Below are 16,405 nucleotides of genomic sequence, written 5' to 3'. Positions count from 1 at the left end.
ACCTAAGTTAGAATTGATGTACAATGCATTCGGTGTGCAAATTCTACATGGAAAATGGAGTCTTACATATCCCAACTGTTGATTATTTCAGAAGCATATAGGAGAAAAGCTAAGAATTGCATATACAAACTGCTCATTTAGACCAAGTGACCACAGCTTACCTTCAAAGTTGAGGGGAGGTCACGCAAGATTTAATTTCTGAAGGTTCTGCTCTGGCAGGGGCATTGGACTAGATGATCTTTTGAGGTCCCTTCCAACCCCTAACATTCTGTGATTCTGTGTGATCTAGTTCTGTTTGTCTGTATGATATATCATTACCCATTTATGATTTTTTGTGGGGTTTTTTTTGGTTGGTTGGTTGGTTTTTTTATTTCTTTTTTCATTAGTAGCATTATTTTCATCACATACTCTGCTTATCCATACCTGCTTTCTTCCCAATCTCGAGACTTCTTTGTTTCATTTGGTTTGATGCAGCGGATGTAATGGGGTGTGCACTTCATTAGGGTGCCAACAAGGTCATTTGCTTGTTTCTGTAAAATTGAGGGAAAGTAATAGAATCTGAGCTGAACAGAGTAAATCCTGTGAGAGAATTCTAAAAATTATCAACTACCTGCTGATGATTCATTTAACTGGATTCAGCTGACTTTGGTCTTTCTCCAAAGCAACCAAAGTATCCTTGCATAATATGACCTTATGAAAAATTTATCAGTAAACAGAAGGCGCTATTAAACTATTAAATAAAAGTATGGAGTAACAAGGAATGCATCAGGTGAACTTGACTGCCAGGGTGAAATATGAGGAAAGAGGTTGAAAAAACACCAGTTTCCACAGTCTGGAAGTATATAATCTAAGCACGTATTTTACCAGTCTCCAAAAAGATGCTCGCTTTCTAACACTTCCTGCCTTGTACATAACGTACAAGGCACGTTATGGCCAGTAAAAAGACTTCTGCTGACTTCAGTGGCTTTTGGATCACGTCTTGCTCTATTTCTGCACTATGAAGAGACCACTCTGTACTTAATTGTAGGATGTTAAGTGACTGAGTGAAGGGGCTCATTCATTATGCACATGCAAGTACTATTATCACTACCATCAACTGCTCATTTGCAGCAGAATGCAGCTGAACATAACATTTAATGAACAGTGTTGCCAGGCAAAACATGATTCTAACAGCTGAAACAACAAATCATTTTGCAATCAAGATACTCCTGATGTCTATTCTTTAAAATTACTGGACAGTAGGGAAAAAAAAAGACTACTTGATTTTTCTTTTAATTTAGGTGTCCATATATGCATATACCAACACAGCAAAGCTAGACATACTTTGATTTTACTGCCCGCAGTGGTAGGACGGCCCTTCTTGTCCACTTGAAGATTTTCAGGAAACAGAGCCTTTATAAAAGGCCTAGGAAAGAATTAATAAAATAGCGTTGGCACAGAAAGACAATTCAATGCAGGACTGTCAAGGAATATGGTGTATGAGTTGATAGATGAGAATATAAATAGCTATTTCTAGTAATGTGGAGTTACACCTATTTTAAGAATAGTATTTCCATTGAGCTTCATTCCTCATAGAGATTCCTTGCTATTTTAGTGAGCATTGGAAGACATGATACCAGAATTTTAGACTCAAAGAAATGCAGGCTTCTTAAAAAGTAAGTATCAATTGATTAAAATGCATCATCAAAAAAACTTGTCACTTCATCAGTTAAAACAGTGCCTGTTCCAAGAGAATGCCCAACCACTGATGGCCTTATTTGAGGCCAAAACACATGGCTGCCATTATAGTGTTTGATTCTGACACTGCAGGACCTTATTCAGATTTGCAGAAAACGAAGGTCAATACAATGCAAGTGATACCGTTCTACTGCAATGATGTTTTATATCCTCTTTTATACAAATGAGTTCACAAGTTGTGAAGTAGAGAAGTCAGGCCCTCTGCATCCATCTAAACTGTTATTCCTAGCTTTAAGCAAGTTTTGCTTACGTACAAATCACTGCTCTGCATGAGTTCAATCAAGTCCATGAAAAGAACATCCCGATTTCTCTCGCAGAATCCATCCATATCATAAGATACCTGGGCCAAGGTGGAAATTGATTGTTTGTGGTAAGTTGAGAACCCAATAATTAAAGAAAATTCTAATTCTGTCCTCATCAGTAGCTGTTCTGATCTTTTTGGTTCATCTGGTATAACTAAGGGATACTACAATGATCACTAATCCTTATGTGTATTATTAATTTAACTCATTCACAATAAATAAAGGGATTTCATCCATATAATGAAAAGATTCAGTGAAAAAGACTGTCATGGAGCTAATGTGAATACAGTATGACAAGTTTAATTTAATACTGAATTTTATTGAGGAAAAATTTTTACATAATAAGGATTTACTGTTATTAACTGTAACTTCAGGAAATCATGAATAATCTGACAAACATACCCAAAGAACAGAACTACACGTTATATTCCCAGTTTTACTGGTATGTCATCACCTAGGAATCATTTTTGCATCCCACCTTTTTAAACTTACTGGTACTATAACCAACAATTAAAATGATAATTAATAAAAGGAATGGGGCATTTGTTACATTTATTATTAAGTTCTGGTTAGTATATTTGATAGCAGCAAGGCCCAGACTCACCTCTCCTATGTAAAGGACTTATGTTAGAGCATATTTGCTCCAAGATTCCTACACTGTGAAAGGAGGACATTGTTTCCTGAGATAATTTGGCTATTGAAAAATTAAAACAGCCTGCTACAGGGTTTTCCCCTTCCTTTCATTGCTGTTCTTTTTCTTTATAAATAAGTTATGCAGAATTCAGTGATGATTTTCCACATTACCTTTCCAGCATAATGATGAATGATAAATCCCTGGTTCCAGCTGTTGAAATGTTCATGAGTCCCAATCTGCATCTGGAGTTTTTGAAGCAGTGTTTGGTCAGCTCCTTCTCCCACTGCATGCATTGTGGCACACACATCATCTAAAATGCTCAAAATTCCTGGGGGATTCTAATTGCATTGGAAAAGAATATCAGAAACAGCACAAGAAGTGAGGGGAGGGAAAAATTATGATGCCAGTTTTAACCCCCAACAGTAAATTAGTTGCTACAAAAACACTAGACCTCAGAAAGAAGAATTTGCTCCTCATCAGTGAAGTCTGCAACAGATTAATTTGTACACAAGTAGGACTCTAACTGTGAAACAATGCACCACTTTGCAGTCGAGATACTCCTGATGTCTACCTTTTAAGTCTCTGGACAATAAAGAAAGGCATGCAAGAAGTTTAATGCTACTTTGTGTAATGATAGTGGGAAACGATGGGGAAAATAATGACTGCTGTTCAAAAACAACAAAAAAACCCCAGCCCTGCACATTTGTTTTCATTTTTAATTCCTTCACAAAGCAATAGTTCTTCTGATTGAACCAAATAAGAAACCCATGTCTGAGGTAAGTGTGCTGTAGTTTGTCAAACTGAAGAGGTAAATAGCTAAAATTGCAACAGAAATCCTATCCTCTTCCTAGCTATCCTGACACAGACAGGAGATGGGCAAAATCTGATGTGCATTTAAGAGCAAGTCACTACAGTACTTGACCTACTGTTAAAATTGTTTCACATGAGGACAAAGAACTAGGTGAAAAAAAATCCTACTTCTCTCCAAAAAAACAACTAAACATGTGTTGCCTCTCCAATTTAGAGCATGAAGGCTTTTAAGATGCAAAATATTCTGTGGAACAAAGACACAAAATTTCTTTTATATGCAAAACCTCCCAAGACTACTTCTTCACTTGTTTCAGCTTAATTTGTGACAGTCCCTCAAAAGGAAGCTGGTACTGTAGCTTCCCCAAACAAATACATCTCCTAGGAACATAGCCTTATCTGATGTACAGTAGCAAATGTCATGAAGTTCATAATAAATTTTGGTGAATAAAATTTTTATTTCCATCATGTCACACATCAATTGTGATTTTATGCTTCTCTTTTTGATTGGTATCTTAGATAATGTATATCTTACATGACATACATCATAGAGCTCTTATAAAGACATCTTATGTAAGATTTATATATAGGTTTAGTATGACTCAGTGGCTGAATGACAGCATTTTTCCTATGAATGTTCTTGAAGTCAAAGCAGTTGCCCAAAGAATTTGGAGAAAAAAATTCTTGGTGTTTTATCCATCTGTTTGTTCTAAATACTTACCACTTTGTTCTCTATAAGGTCACACACTATTTTGTTGTTAAAGTAATCTATTGGTGTCCATCTAATTCCTTCTTGCACATATTCTTCCTGTTTACATAAAAAGAAAGATGCAAATAGTGCTGCACACCATGGATGTAGTACTAGATTCACAATGCACTACATATACACAAACACTGCACTACTCGTGTTCAGAAAGACTTGTCAAAGGTATGACTTTTACAGCATCCTGACAGTGCACCTAAGCATCCATATCCTAATCTGCTTTTATACTTACAATTGTGACAAGCTTATCAAGGATCAGACCCCTCAAAGCAACACATTTAGAAATGCACATGAAATAGAGACACAGGTCTACTTTTTATTTCTGTACACAATTACTGTAACCATAAAGACACCTAGAAACTGACTGGTGGGGGGGAATCATACTAAAATTGTATTAGATTGACCTACCCACTTGCATACATGATGTCAGCTAGACACTCAGCAGGTCATTTGTATGCCCAACTGCAATGATGAGTTACTTCTATACAAAGGCAATTGTGTATGTGCATTCTTGAAAACACTGTCCTAAAGTTGGTGCCAGGCCTGAGCTCATACTGTACACAATGCTTCTGTCTCAGCTGCATTCTGTCTGCCCTCCCATGCAGAAGCTCACTTTCATGTGAAGTGAGACTTTGTAGCTAGACTATCAGCAGATACTTTCAAAGTATTTTTTCTTGTTTTCAATAATCAATTTCATTCATATATGTATAATATGAAATTAAAAGAAGTATTTCTGTTGGAAGTGCATGTTGTGTCCCAGGAAAGCAGAGGGACAGAAGCAAGCAGGAGCTTTCCCCTTCTGCCAGTGAGTCAGAATATGCAGCTTGTCTGGGCAGAGTCGTATGACTGCATTAGCACACACTACAAGGGACTTGCTTCCATAGAACAAATATCTGTAGCTGATGTGGTTTCCAGTTTTAGGGTTAGCCAATGACAAAGTGTTTTTCTTTTATCTTGCTTAATAAGGCAAATTTTATTGTTAGCAGATAAAACCTTAGTTTTTCCACCAATTAAAAAAGCAATAGCTTATGAATTCAAATATAATAAATGTCTGGTTACCTGTTCTGCCTTCAGTGTCAGTTCAATAAAAATCTGCTGTAGCTTTTCATTAACAAAGTTGATGCAGAACTGCTCAAAACCATTTTTCTACAGAAAAGGAAACAATTTCAAGATTAGTCTCATGCTTTATATAGAGTAATTCCTAGTTCTTATGCTGGCAAAAAGCTTCAAAGAAACATTGTCAATGATGGATGGGTTGGTGACTTATAGATATCCCATGGAATATCAGACTTTTCTTTTAAGATCAATGACCTCATTTCTTCAATACTTTGTGTGCATTAAGTCAGATATTATCAATGAGAACTCAACGCCAATGTTTTGGTTAGGATTTTTTTCCTTTATTCTGGCCACAAGATTTTTTTTTTTTTTCTGGTCTGGATTTTTTCCCATCTAAGCTATAAAAATCTCTCCCAGGTCAGATGAGCCAAAACCTGAGTATTGCATTGCCTTACCTGGAATATTTCAAATCCATAAATATCAAGAACACCAATGTTATATTCTTGATGGTCCTTCTCCATAGCCTTGTTAATAGACTAATAAAACAGAAACAAAATGTATAATGAAGTGTAGTTTATATATTTAAAATATACATCCACATGCTTAAATCCTATATATAAAATACTGGGCTTCTTCAAAAAGAACATATTTAATGGAATGCAGAGGAATGTAAGAGAGTATTTTACTTTCTCTTTTTAATAAAGTGTTATTGACAGCTAGGAAATGAACAGTATGCTATCCTGTTTTCCAGGTTAGTGAGCCTTTGGAACTACTGTTGTAACTGACTCAGTTAAAGAAAAGGAGCCAACAAAACTTTACAAAATTAAGTCAGATATTCAATGCATTTTGCAGACAGTACTATGAATCTTTTCACCTATTTCTGTACTCCCCTGCTTTGTAATGTAAGTGCTGGTACAGGCACAGGAATTAGAGAGATATGATGAGAGAGACTTCTGGAAACACTAGCAGAGCCACCACAGAGAACATTTCTGCTTCATCTAGCCAGCATTTGTGGCCAAAAGTAAGGTTTCTACTCCACCGATCTAGTCCAGGATCTCATTCTGAACAAAAGTTTACTTTAGCATGAAGAACAGAATTTGACCATTTGTTCAAATGCCATAACATTGGGACACTGCAAAGTGGGCTAGGAGAGCAGGGTCCACAACCTTCTAGTTCTGCTCATCTGAAGACACCGAACTACATAGGAGAACATAAGACTGCTAACAGAAAGGAGATGCCAGAATATCCTACGGGACAGTGGCAGGAAGCTGAGCAAATATAGGGTTGAAAGCAGAGCTCATTTTCTTCAAAGCATATAACCAGTGCCTTGTATTTGATATCTGTGGTCACATTCCCACTGCACTGCTCAGTACTGCTGCTAAAGATGAGGCAAAAAACCCCATACTGGGTGAAAGAAATGAGGAATAAAAAAAAAAAAAAAATCACTGCAAGGAACATGCCTAGTGTACTTGTTTTGATACTCCAGTAGAATCAAGAAAATCCAGCTTACATCCACCAAGTAGTCAAAAACACGGGAATGAAGGGCCTTGGCCAGTGCATCCCTGGTGTAGCAGGCTTGTTCCACATTCAGCGTTACATTAATGGACTCAGATTTGCCTCCCCACTTGCTGTCCATCTGTCTGCTGGTTAGCTTTTCCTTCAGGCGGTCCTGGTTAATTCCCAGGAGAAAAGCAGGGAAAGCCAAAACTGCAAGGAAGATTGGTGGTGTTGTATTAGGAGTTAAAAACTAGACAGAATGATGGAAAGATATATTAAGTGTGACTCTGATAACTACCAGCAGTAATAAACATCATGGGGTATGCAGCTTAAAAAGAGAGAAGAGGAATTTAGGTCTTCAAAATTTCCCGAAGCTCCCCAAGGACATTTTCAACTCTTCACTTACCTGGATTTAATTTAAGATAGACCACCTTGAAGTACAACAGTCAGGTATTTCTGTACCTTCTTCAATCCTTCAAACATAGTTTAGAACTATGTGCTTTCTCTTGGAGGGGATGGAAATAAAATGTAGAGCTCAAATATTAAATAAAAGTAATGGAAAATTCTTTGTAAACAGTAAATGTTTAAAATATAATAAATAATATGCTATCTACTTCCTTTTTTTCCCCTATTCTTTCCCTTTCTTCTTCTAAGTTAGGATATGCAAAAAGTTTTTCAGTTGCCTTACCATTTATTTGGTTTTGGTTTTTTGATCCCTTATTCTAGAAGTACTTTGCAAATTCTGATTTCCCTTGCTTAAAAGTAAAAGAGAAAGACATCTGTGCAATAAACAGCTACAAGTTCAGTGTTCTTTGCATTCTTAGCACATGGTGCAGATGTTAGCTGCAGGTGTCACACACCTTAAGGAATGGAAAATGAGAAACCCTTGAAAGCATATGGAAATAGTTCCCAAGGGCAGCACTTGAAGCTGGTATTGCACCTCTGCTGAACCACATAATCCTTTAATGGTGTTTCCTCCATCTTCTACTGCCTTTGGATCTGCTTTACTGGTATGCAGAGGATGTAAAATAATCATTAAGGCAGCAGTCGCTCACGCTTTACGAATCTCTAACATCACAGCATGTTTTCACTAAACTCTTAATTAATCCAAAATTATTTTTAAAACCACCAGTTTTCTGAAATATGATTTATTGCCATCAGCAAGCTGATTAAATTCAACCCAAGGTAACTTACCCTAAAGTTACCACACACCAACCAAAGTTGAGTCACTGGCAGCATCCCTGCTAACTCACTGAGAACTCAGGTTGAAGAGCACATGAAAAGGTCAAGTATCATATGCTTTACTATGGAAAAGAATGTAGGTAATTATAGACCAACTATGCTCACAGGTACTGTAAAGATGCCAAAGTATTTAACCAATACTACTATAAGAATTTATGACAATAGTGAAATGGTAAGAACCACTTAAAAACCCTTACTTCACAATGCTGTAAAGGAGGAATAGCTGCTCATGACTTGATATAAGCTTCCCATTCTAAAGATGTCTGATTATTTTCCCTGGTTACTACCTTCCACAAATTGCTATAAAGCAGCATATGCATGTAAATGAAAAAGTGATCCTCAAAGAGTAATAGGGGTTCTGTGAAATAATTTTAAACACCATCTGCAAAGAAAAGCTGAAAATTACTAGACTCACTTCACTGGTTTTCAGTAATTGTAAAATAAATCTTACAATACGCTGCAAATGCAGTTTAAATTGTTTTCTGCATCCAGGAGAAAACAAGTAGTATCTAGCATGATTTCCAACACAGAAGATTTAGAATAAATAATGAGAATAAGTTAGTAGGTGGGGACAAAAGCAAGCACTATACCAGATAACAATCACTCACAGTTTTCAGGAAGTATTTGTCTAAATGTCTGCCAAGAACAGTCTGTATACATTTGATTTTGACTCAGAGTAAGTGATTAGAGTTTTTGGTGTTTTGAAGAATGGCCTTTGCATGTTTTTCTGCAATTGGCTATGTTATAACAAGAACACAATTGATCAAATTCTTAAACATTTTATTGCTTCAGACTTATGCAAAGCATGACTTACCAGTAGTCTTTCATTGTGTGTTATCTCTCATGGCTACTCAGGCTAGAAATTTACAATTTGGTTTAGAAATTTACTTGGCTAGGCCAAGCAGTAAACTGGGTGAGGATTAATGGAAAGAGAAAGGAACCCAACATTGAACTTCATAATGCAGAAATTTTACTAGACAATGCTATTTCTTCTCTGGCTTCTTTAAAATACAGTATGTTTGTGAGTATGTTCTATATTAATTCTCTCAGCTGTTTGTTTTGGTTTTGTTTTTTTTTCCATGTATTAATCATACACAACTTCTGTATTCATAGCCTAGCCAGCAAGAGAAATATAGTGTACATGGTTCATCACAGAAATACATTCACATTTGCTAACTTATTTTCAACTCATGTCTTTTCAGTTTGTTACTTTTTGATACAGCATATTCTATCTATCTTGTGTGGCTATTAAATGTCTTGATTTCACAGAAAAACTTCATACTGTGAATTAAATGGAAGCACGGTAACTCATTTGTAATCATAAGGCATGGACAAAATCCTGTACTTCTCTTTCGATGTATAAAATGCCACAATTTTTTTTCTTTGGGTTCACTTACTGTTCTCTCAAATGAAGAAATAAAATTTACTAATTTTTAACTTTAATTTCCCCATTTTTTTAAAACAAATATCAATAGAGTACTAATACAGCTGAGTGGGAAGTTGACTGCACAAGATACTTTATTCATATTTAACTTACCTAAAACTAAAGAAATGCAGTTTTCCTAAAGATAAGGACCATTTAGAAATTAATTTAGAGAGCACATAGATGTGTAAGCTTACGGTGCACTTATCTACTCTGTCCTGATCACGGTGGTATAAAATCACTATTAGATCCAAGGTATAAATTGTGACAAGTGTTTCAAACTCAAGACCCATTAATCTTTCAACATCTTGCTGATGTCGGCCTAGCTGATATAGAACAGAAACAAAAGACAAAAGATGGGCAAGGAGATAATAAAGAATTACACAGAAGATGCACATGATAACAAAGTATAGGTTGAGAAATTTGAGACAGGGAAAGTAACTGTAGCATGCAAATTCTGCATTTCAGTTCTGAATTTCTGTTTTCAAGACATCTCTTATGGATGCAAGTACATATATACAAACACCTTTAGGGAGATGTACACTGTGTACCTAAGACCAGAGATACTCCACAAGTTGGTAACTGCTTTCGCAGGGCAACAAGGTGAACCAAACCACATGACAAACAGGAGTTTTGACAAATGCATGCTGCTGCATTGAAAGGAGCACAGCTCAAGTTTGCTTGAAAGTGTTTCACACCACCTCTACTATTTCATACTCAAAGGCTGGAAAAGGATTTCTTAAATTCAAAATGCAACACTGCACACCTATTAAGTCAGTGGCACTGTACAAGACAAAACAGGTGGCTGGGTACTCTTGGTTTTGGAGAGAGTCTGTATCAGCAGCCTTGCACTAGGAGAAACGATGCAGTGTGTTTGGACAAGCAGCTCAAGGCTGCAGTTCACTTTATGCCATCTGGGTTTCAGCTCATTGATACTTCTGTAACAATTTCCAGTGGTACTTACACTCCTCACTCTCCACTCCTGCATAGTTGCCAACCTCCTTGAAGCTGATATTTCCCAAATGCAGTATTCCTGCCACTATCTGCAGCACCAACACCTGTTCCTCTGCAAAGATCCCAATCACACTCATTGCATGCTGGGAGGAAAAAAAAAAGTGTAGTTGAATCTGTTCCACAGAAGTTCAGTCACATTATTTTAAAATTTTGACATTAAAACTAAGTTTTTCAAACCAGTTCAAATACTTGAGGCAACCAAATTTCATTACAGCTCGCACTTAAGTTTCAAAAATACCAGATGTCCTACTTCCATGTTTTTTTTGTATTATTTAAATTAAAGAAACATTTAGAAGATGTGTTAACAAAATAAAGTCTGGAAAAAATAAAGCTCCCTAAAAACAGACCCCTGCTCTTAAGTGTCACACTAAGAATAAATAATTTCATTGCAAAATGGGAAACAATGATCTTAAGACACAATGATTTAATTCCTTCTACACGGTTTATCTACTGAGACCAAGAACTGTGAAGATGTACTGAATGACTTTAAAAAGCAGCTATGAATTTCAGCCACTTATTAGAAAACAATCCATAACGAGTTTTTGAACCTAGAGAATATGGTAACCTATAGAATGTCTTCTCAGCTGACTGTTTTTCTAGAATAACAAATTAGCTAGAATGCAACCGTAACTATTTTTTAAGGCCTTCAGATGTGCTACATATATAAATAAATAAATGTTTTAATATGTTTCTTTTAAATAGTAAATTTCTCATAATGGGCTGCCCAGAGAGATTTATGGAGTCTCCTTCTCTGGAGTCTTTCAAAGCCAACCTGGACAGTTCCAATGTGGCCAGCCCTAGGTGACCCTGCTTTGGCAGAGGGGTTAGAACCGATAATCTCTGGAGGTCCCTTCCAGTCCCTAACATTCTGTGGTTCCTAATAAGAGACCAGCAAGCTGATATGCCTTGCATAAAGGTCACGGGAGGAAGCGGTAACAGCACTCGATAAAGTTCCCTGATCTATGCTTTCTAAGTCTTTTCTTCTACCCTTTCATAGAATTATAGAATGGTGGGGGTCAGAAGAGGCCTTGGAGATCATCTCACCCAACACCCCTGTGCTGAAGTAGCTTCATCAAGATCAGGCTGCACAGGAATGCATCCAGGTGGGTTTTTGAAAGTCTCCAGAGAAGGAGAGTCCACCACCTCTCTAGGCAGCCTGTTCCAGTGCTCTGTCATTCTCAAAAATTTTTACTTATGTTTAGGTGGAATTTCCTGAATGCCCGATATCCCTTGTCCTATCACAGGGCACCACTGAAAGGAGTCCATCCCCATCCTCTTGACACCATCCTTTAGGTATTTATAAACATTGATAAGATCCTCTCTCAGTATTTTCTAAGCTAAACAGCCCCAGGTCTCTCAGCTTTTCCTCATAATAGAGATGCTCTAATCCTCCAGTTATCTTTGTAGCCCTCTCTTGGGACTCTCCCCAGCAGTTCCCCATCTCTCTTGAGCTGTGGAAGCCAGAACTGGATACAATATTCTAAATGTGGCCTCACTAGAGCAGAATAAAGGAGAAGATCATTCTACCTGCTGGACATACTCTTCCTAACACACTTCAGGATACCATTGGTCTTCCTGGCCACAAGGGCACACTCGTGGCTCATGGTGAACTAACTGTCCAGGAGAACTTTCAGGTCCTTCCCTACAGAGCTGCTTTCCAGCAGGCCAACCACTAACCTATATTGGTGCATGAAGTTGTATCTCCCCAGGTGCAGGACTCTACACTTGCCCTTGCTAGACTTCAGCAGGTTCCCCTTGACTCAACTCTCCAGCCTTTCAGTTGCACTGTTTTAAGTAGGTATGGAAGATCAGCCACCACTAAGAATTCAATTAGAACTGAGCACTCTTTTATAGTTTCTTCTAATGCAAGTTCCTCACTGCATTTGCATTTTCACATTTTTCACACTACAGATTTCCAGCATTCAAATAAATTTCATTGAATTTGCAGCCTTCTGAAAATGAACATAAAAAAGTATCTGTCTTTCCAAGACTGTTAAGCTGCAACACAGGACCTCTTCAGTGTAACATGCCTCTTCCTCAGGGTAAAATATCAAAGTAAGTTATGTTGACATTGATTTTCTCATTCCCACATTAATACCATGTCTTTGCTACGAAATTACAGTGAATATACATCCACCACTACACCAATCTCAGAGTGAAAAAACTCACCAGTGTTTCTTGGAAATCTGATTTGTCATTGATGTCATCAACTTTGTAAGACCCAGAGAGACTCAAATAGTAATAGTAGTCCATACTGGTAATGCCAAGACTGCTTTTTTGTTCCGAGGAGGCTCCTTCAATTAACTGTAGAATAAAAATCCCCAAATTAGGTGTCATACAACAATATTCAGCAGAGATGAGACAGGTTGGAAATACATGACTGAACCTGAAATGACTAGCTAGTACTATACCAAGGAATCCTTCCTATGTTTTATGTTTAACTTAAAAGACCATATTCTCATTTGTATTTGCATTAATGGTTTAGTTGTAAATTCCACATCTAATCAAAACCAGAACTTGTGACTGACTCAAATGCCTTCCATTACCTTTACCTTATAAAGATAAGTCAGTGCAGTTTTTCCAATTTTCAATGTATTATCTAAACCCTCAGGGGCAATTTCTTTCCATGCCTGTTGAAAAGCAGGCAGAGTCAAAAGAATATACTGAGAAAGTATATTTGTGAGTCTAATTGTGAGGCCAAGTATCCTTTATGCCCATTATGGCGTATGTTAAGCAAGTTCTGAACTGCTCCATGTTGGTTTGAAGCACAGCACAAGTCTCACTTCTTCGCATCACTTAGAACAATAGGACCAGGAATAAATAACAGTAGTTAAAAAAGGTTCCTGTACTCTGTGATGCCACAGGAGAGGCTCCTCAAGCCTATGTAAAGTCTACACAGCTGTGCACAGACATAGCTGCAATAGGAAGAAACGAACAAACTAAGCTCAGACAAGAATAGTCAAAAACCCAGAGTCTTTTAACTCCTGTGTCAAAAAGCATTTCCAGCCCACAAGGAAATATCACCAGGATGGTACAAATTGTTCATATACCTCAGAACAGGAGAATATGCAGCTCCTGAAGTGTTCTATTTTGGCAAAGGCACTTCAACTTTATGTCAAGCTGCTTGAAGTCACTTACAATGCACTGTCTTTAATTTTGTAGAGCTTGATCAATGGTATTTCAACAGATTAGGAACTCACAGGTCAAGAACCACTGAAGGCCAAAAAAGCCTTTTGAAACACAAAAAAGGCAGGGATGCTCGGAGGATTCAGCAAGTGTTCCTAAATGTTGTAGAAAACTCAACTGAGATTCGTATCTCTGCTCTTATTCCAGAGCAGAAGGTATCATTACAAAAGACAGTTTAGAAAGAAATCTGTTGGAAAGGTCTCCATTTCTATTACATTCTACTGGACTTTTCCATATGGAAGTTCACAGCAAATTTACAAACAAAGCCTCTAAAATACTGAAGTATTTTTGTTCTGTAGCTGAAAGTCAGCTAAGCAGGTTGCTGTTAGATACTGTCTTACCATGTTACCAAGCTTCCCAGTGATACCTAGATTACCTTCTCAAGTATACATTCAGTAATCTCACTTTTCAAGCAAAAGGAAAAACTGGTCCTAGTTGTTTTTTAAAACTCAGAAAGCATCTATACACTACTACTGACCTGGTAAAAAATGTGAAAATTCCTCTCTCCAGGATTCCTCATTACAACTCGAGATTTTTCCAATAGAAAGTTGGAGATTTTTCCTCCATCTGGTTCTCCACCCGGGCTAAACTGGATTTCAAAGTATTTTCCCTGCAATAAATAATTAAAGCTGTTGAATAATTAGTAAATACACATCTGAAATCATGTACTTGTACAGCATCTCAGGGAAGGTTACGAGGATACTTCATCTTTATGGATGCAGTGACATAGCTGTCTCAAGGTGTAACTTAAGCTCAAATTCCTGAATTATCACCCATTGGTCTTCCTTTCAGCGTTTATGTGGCACTAGACTCAGGATAACATATCCTGTGTCAATGCAAATGTAAAGAAGAAGTCAGTGGCTTCTCTTCACTGCTGAGACTCTTGCTTAGTATAAAGGAAACCATAAGGTTCACCTATATGGGAAGTAGATTGAATGCATTTTCAACCAACAGCAAACAATGCTGTACTTGGAAGCATGCACAGCAATTATCTTTTTCTTTCATGAAGACATTAATTGCATTAACACTCATACTGGCTGAGGAACAAATCTAAAATTTGTAAAGCCTATGTGTAACTTTGAAGAACAGCACCTGCAGTGTATTACCTAGTGAACAGTCACTTCATTACATTATCTTCAGTATTTTATAATGACAGACTGAAAATAATTCTTGCCCATATTTTGTACATAAAGGCATTTTCCATCAAACAACTCCGTGGATAATTGAATCTTATTTTTTAAAAGCTGACAGTATTAATTAATTAATTTTAAAAAATACATTACTGCATCTATTTCACCGCTCCAGAGAACTCACTAGTTTGTTGCTGATTAAGTTATCTACTTGCAGACTCCACATTTTATAAAGAAACTGTGACCAGTACATATTGGAAGAGGAAAAAAAATGCAAAGCCTACACTGAATGAAATACAGGCTTCTCAATGTGTAACTCGGGTTTTAAAACACACTTTAATTTAGATTTACCTCACTTGTGGTCAGTTTATATTATACTCCTCAATACTGTCTCTGTAACAGCATGGAAGTTGGAAAAATAAAGTATTCTCTAAGATAAAAGGACTTACAAATCTGCTGGAGTTGTTGTTCCGTACGGTTTTTGCATTCCCAAAGGCCTCCAGTAAAGGGTTAGACTGCAGAATAATATCTTTAACATGCTAAAATTTTAGAAACAAGAGAATTAAAGAATCAGAAAGAGACACCTTTAATGTTCTTACAGATCTTGTAGAACACTGCAACATCTAAATTGTATACTTTAAAAAGCAAGAAAGTCGGCATCCTTAAAATCCTCTTGAACAGGTAAGGAAAGGACTAAGCATCTTTTTTTCCAGTTCCTATTTTCAAAATCTCCTACAAAAATAAAATGCTTCTGCTCACTGTTTTGCCAAGTAACACAGTCAATAAATCAGTCTTGTTTGTTTGTTTCTTATCTTGATTTTAAACAGTTTCCTTCTTACACCTGAGAATTCAAATCTTGCTGCAGGTCTGGAATCACAACCAAAGAAATCAGGAACAGCATGACATCTAGGAATCTGCAAATGTTCAAGTGGCCTTTTTTGGGTATCAAGGATGCTACTATCTATCTGTTTTAGAAAGCAACAAAGTGTGTTACAAAAGTGTCTCTTTCTCTGATCCTACCAATTGGAAGTATGGACAAGATACTAGATTTGGAACAAACCCACTGCATGATGGGTTGTGAAGCGAAGACTGAATTTTATTTCAGAATAAATACTCAAGGCCACTTACCACCTTCATCAACTGTTACTCTGTAATCACTAAGAGTATTTTTTAATTTTGCACAAAAATCTTTTAAATAAAAAAATACTTAGAAAATACCATATTTATTCCAAAAATAACACAACGCATACTTTCTCTGGATCATTCTCTTGGTTACTGCATTATTCATACTGCAATGTTATCAGTACCACTGTTGTGCAAAACTAAGCAAAGCAGAAAAAAATACTCACAACATAAGAGACTGTAATAAAGCAAAAAATAACAGTAAGCACTCTAAAGAGTGGACTGGTAGAAGTGCTACCTACCTACCACTGTTTGTCAGGGTATGAATGACATTGTAAGGTCCTTTGGGTAATTTTCACAGCTAATTCACTCAATTAGCTTTAGTTGATAGGTTTTGATGGACATTGAGCACGGCAACTACTTCTTGTTTCAGCTGGCTTTCAGAACTAATTTTGATTAGATAATGTCACAAAACAAGATTATGTTCCTGCT

The 16,405-nt window shown here is 36.8% G+C and overlaps 1 protein-coding gene across 1 annotated transcript in view; it reads right to left on the bottom strand.

Moving 5' to 3' along the window:
• The window catches only part of MYO1E (myosin IE), a 58,349-nt gene that overhangs the window by 29,389 nt on the left and 12,555 nt on the right, over positions 1–16,405 (bottom strand). The window contains exons 6-17 of the mRNA XM_054388153.1: positions 15,241–15,330; positions 14,140–14,271; positions 12,645–12,779; positions 10,426–10,558; positions 6,810–7,006; positions 5,755–5,835; positions 5,303–5,389; positions 4,202–4,288; positions 2,844–3,011; positions 1,992–2,077; positions 1,324–1,405; positions 424–530 (exon numbers count right to left, since the gene is read on the bottom strand). Coding sequence (XP_054244128.1) covers positions 424–530; positions 1,324–1,405; positions 1,992–2,077; positions 2,844–3,011; positions 4,202–4,288; positions 5,303–5,389; positions 5,755–5,835; positions 6,810–7,006; positions 10,426–10,558; positions 12,645–12,779; positions 14,140–14,271; positions 15,241–15,330 — 1,385 coding nt within the window. The remainder of the gene's footprint in view (positions 1–423; positions 531–1,323; positions 1,406–1,991; positions 2,078–2,843; positions 3,012–4,201; positions 4,289–5,302; positions 5,390–5,754; positions 5,836–6,809; positions 7,007–10,425; positions 10,559–12,644; positions 12,780–14,139; positions 14,272–15,240; positions 15,331–16,405) is intronic.

The sequence above is a fragment of the Indicator indicator genome, chromosome 16 (assembly GCF_027791375.1).
Source record: "Indicator indicator isolate 239-I01 chromosome 16, UM_Iind_1.1, whole genome shotgun sequence".
NCBI lineage: Eukaryota > Metazoa > Chordata > Aves > Piciformes > Indicatoridae > Indicator > Indicator indicator.
This window is presented reverse-complemented; position numbering and strand designations above follow the sequence as displayed.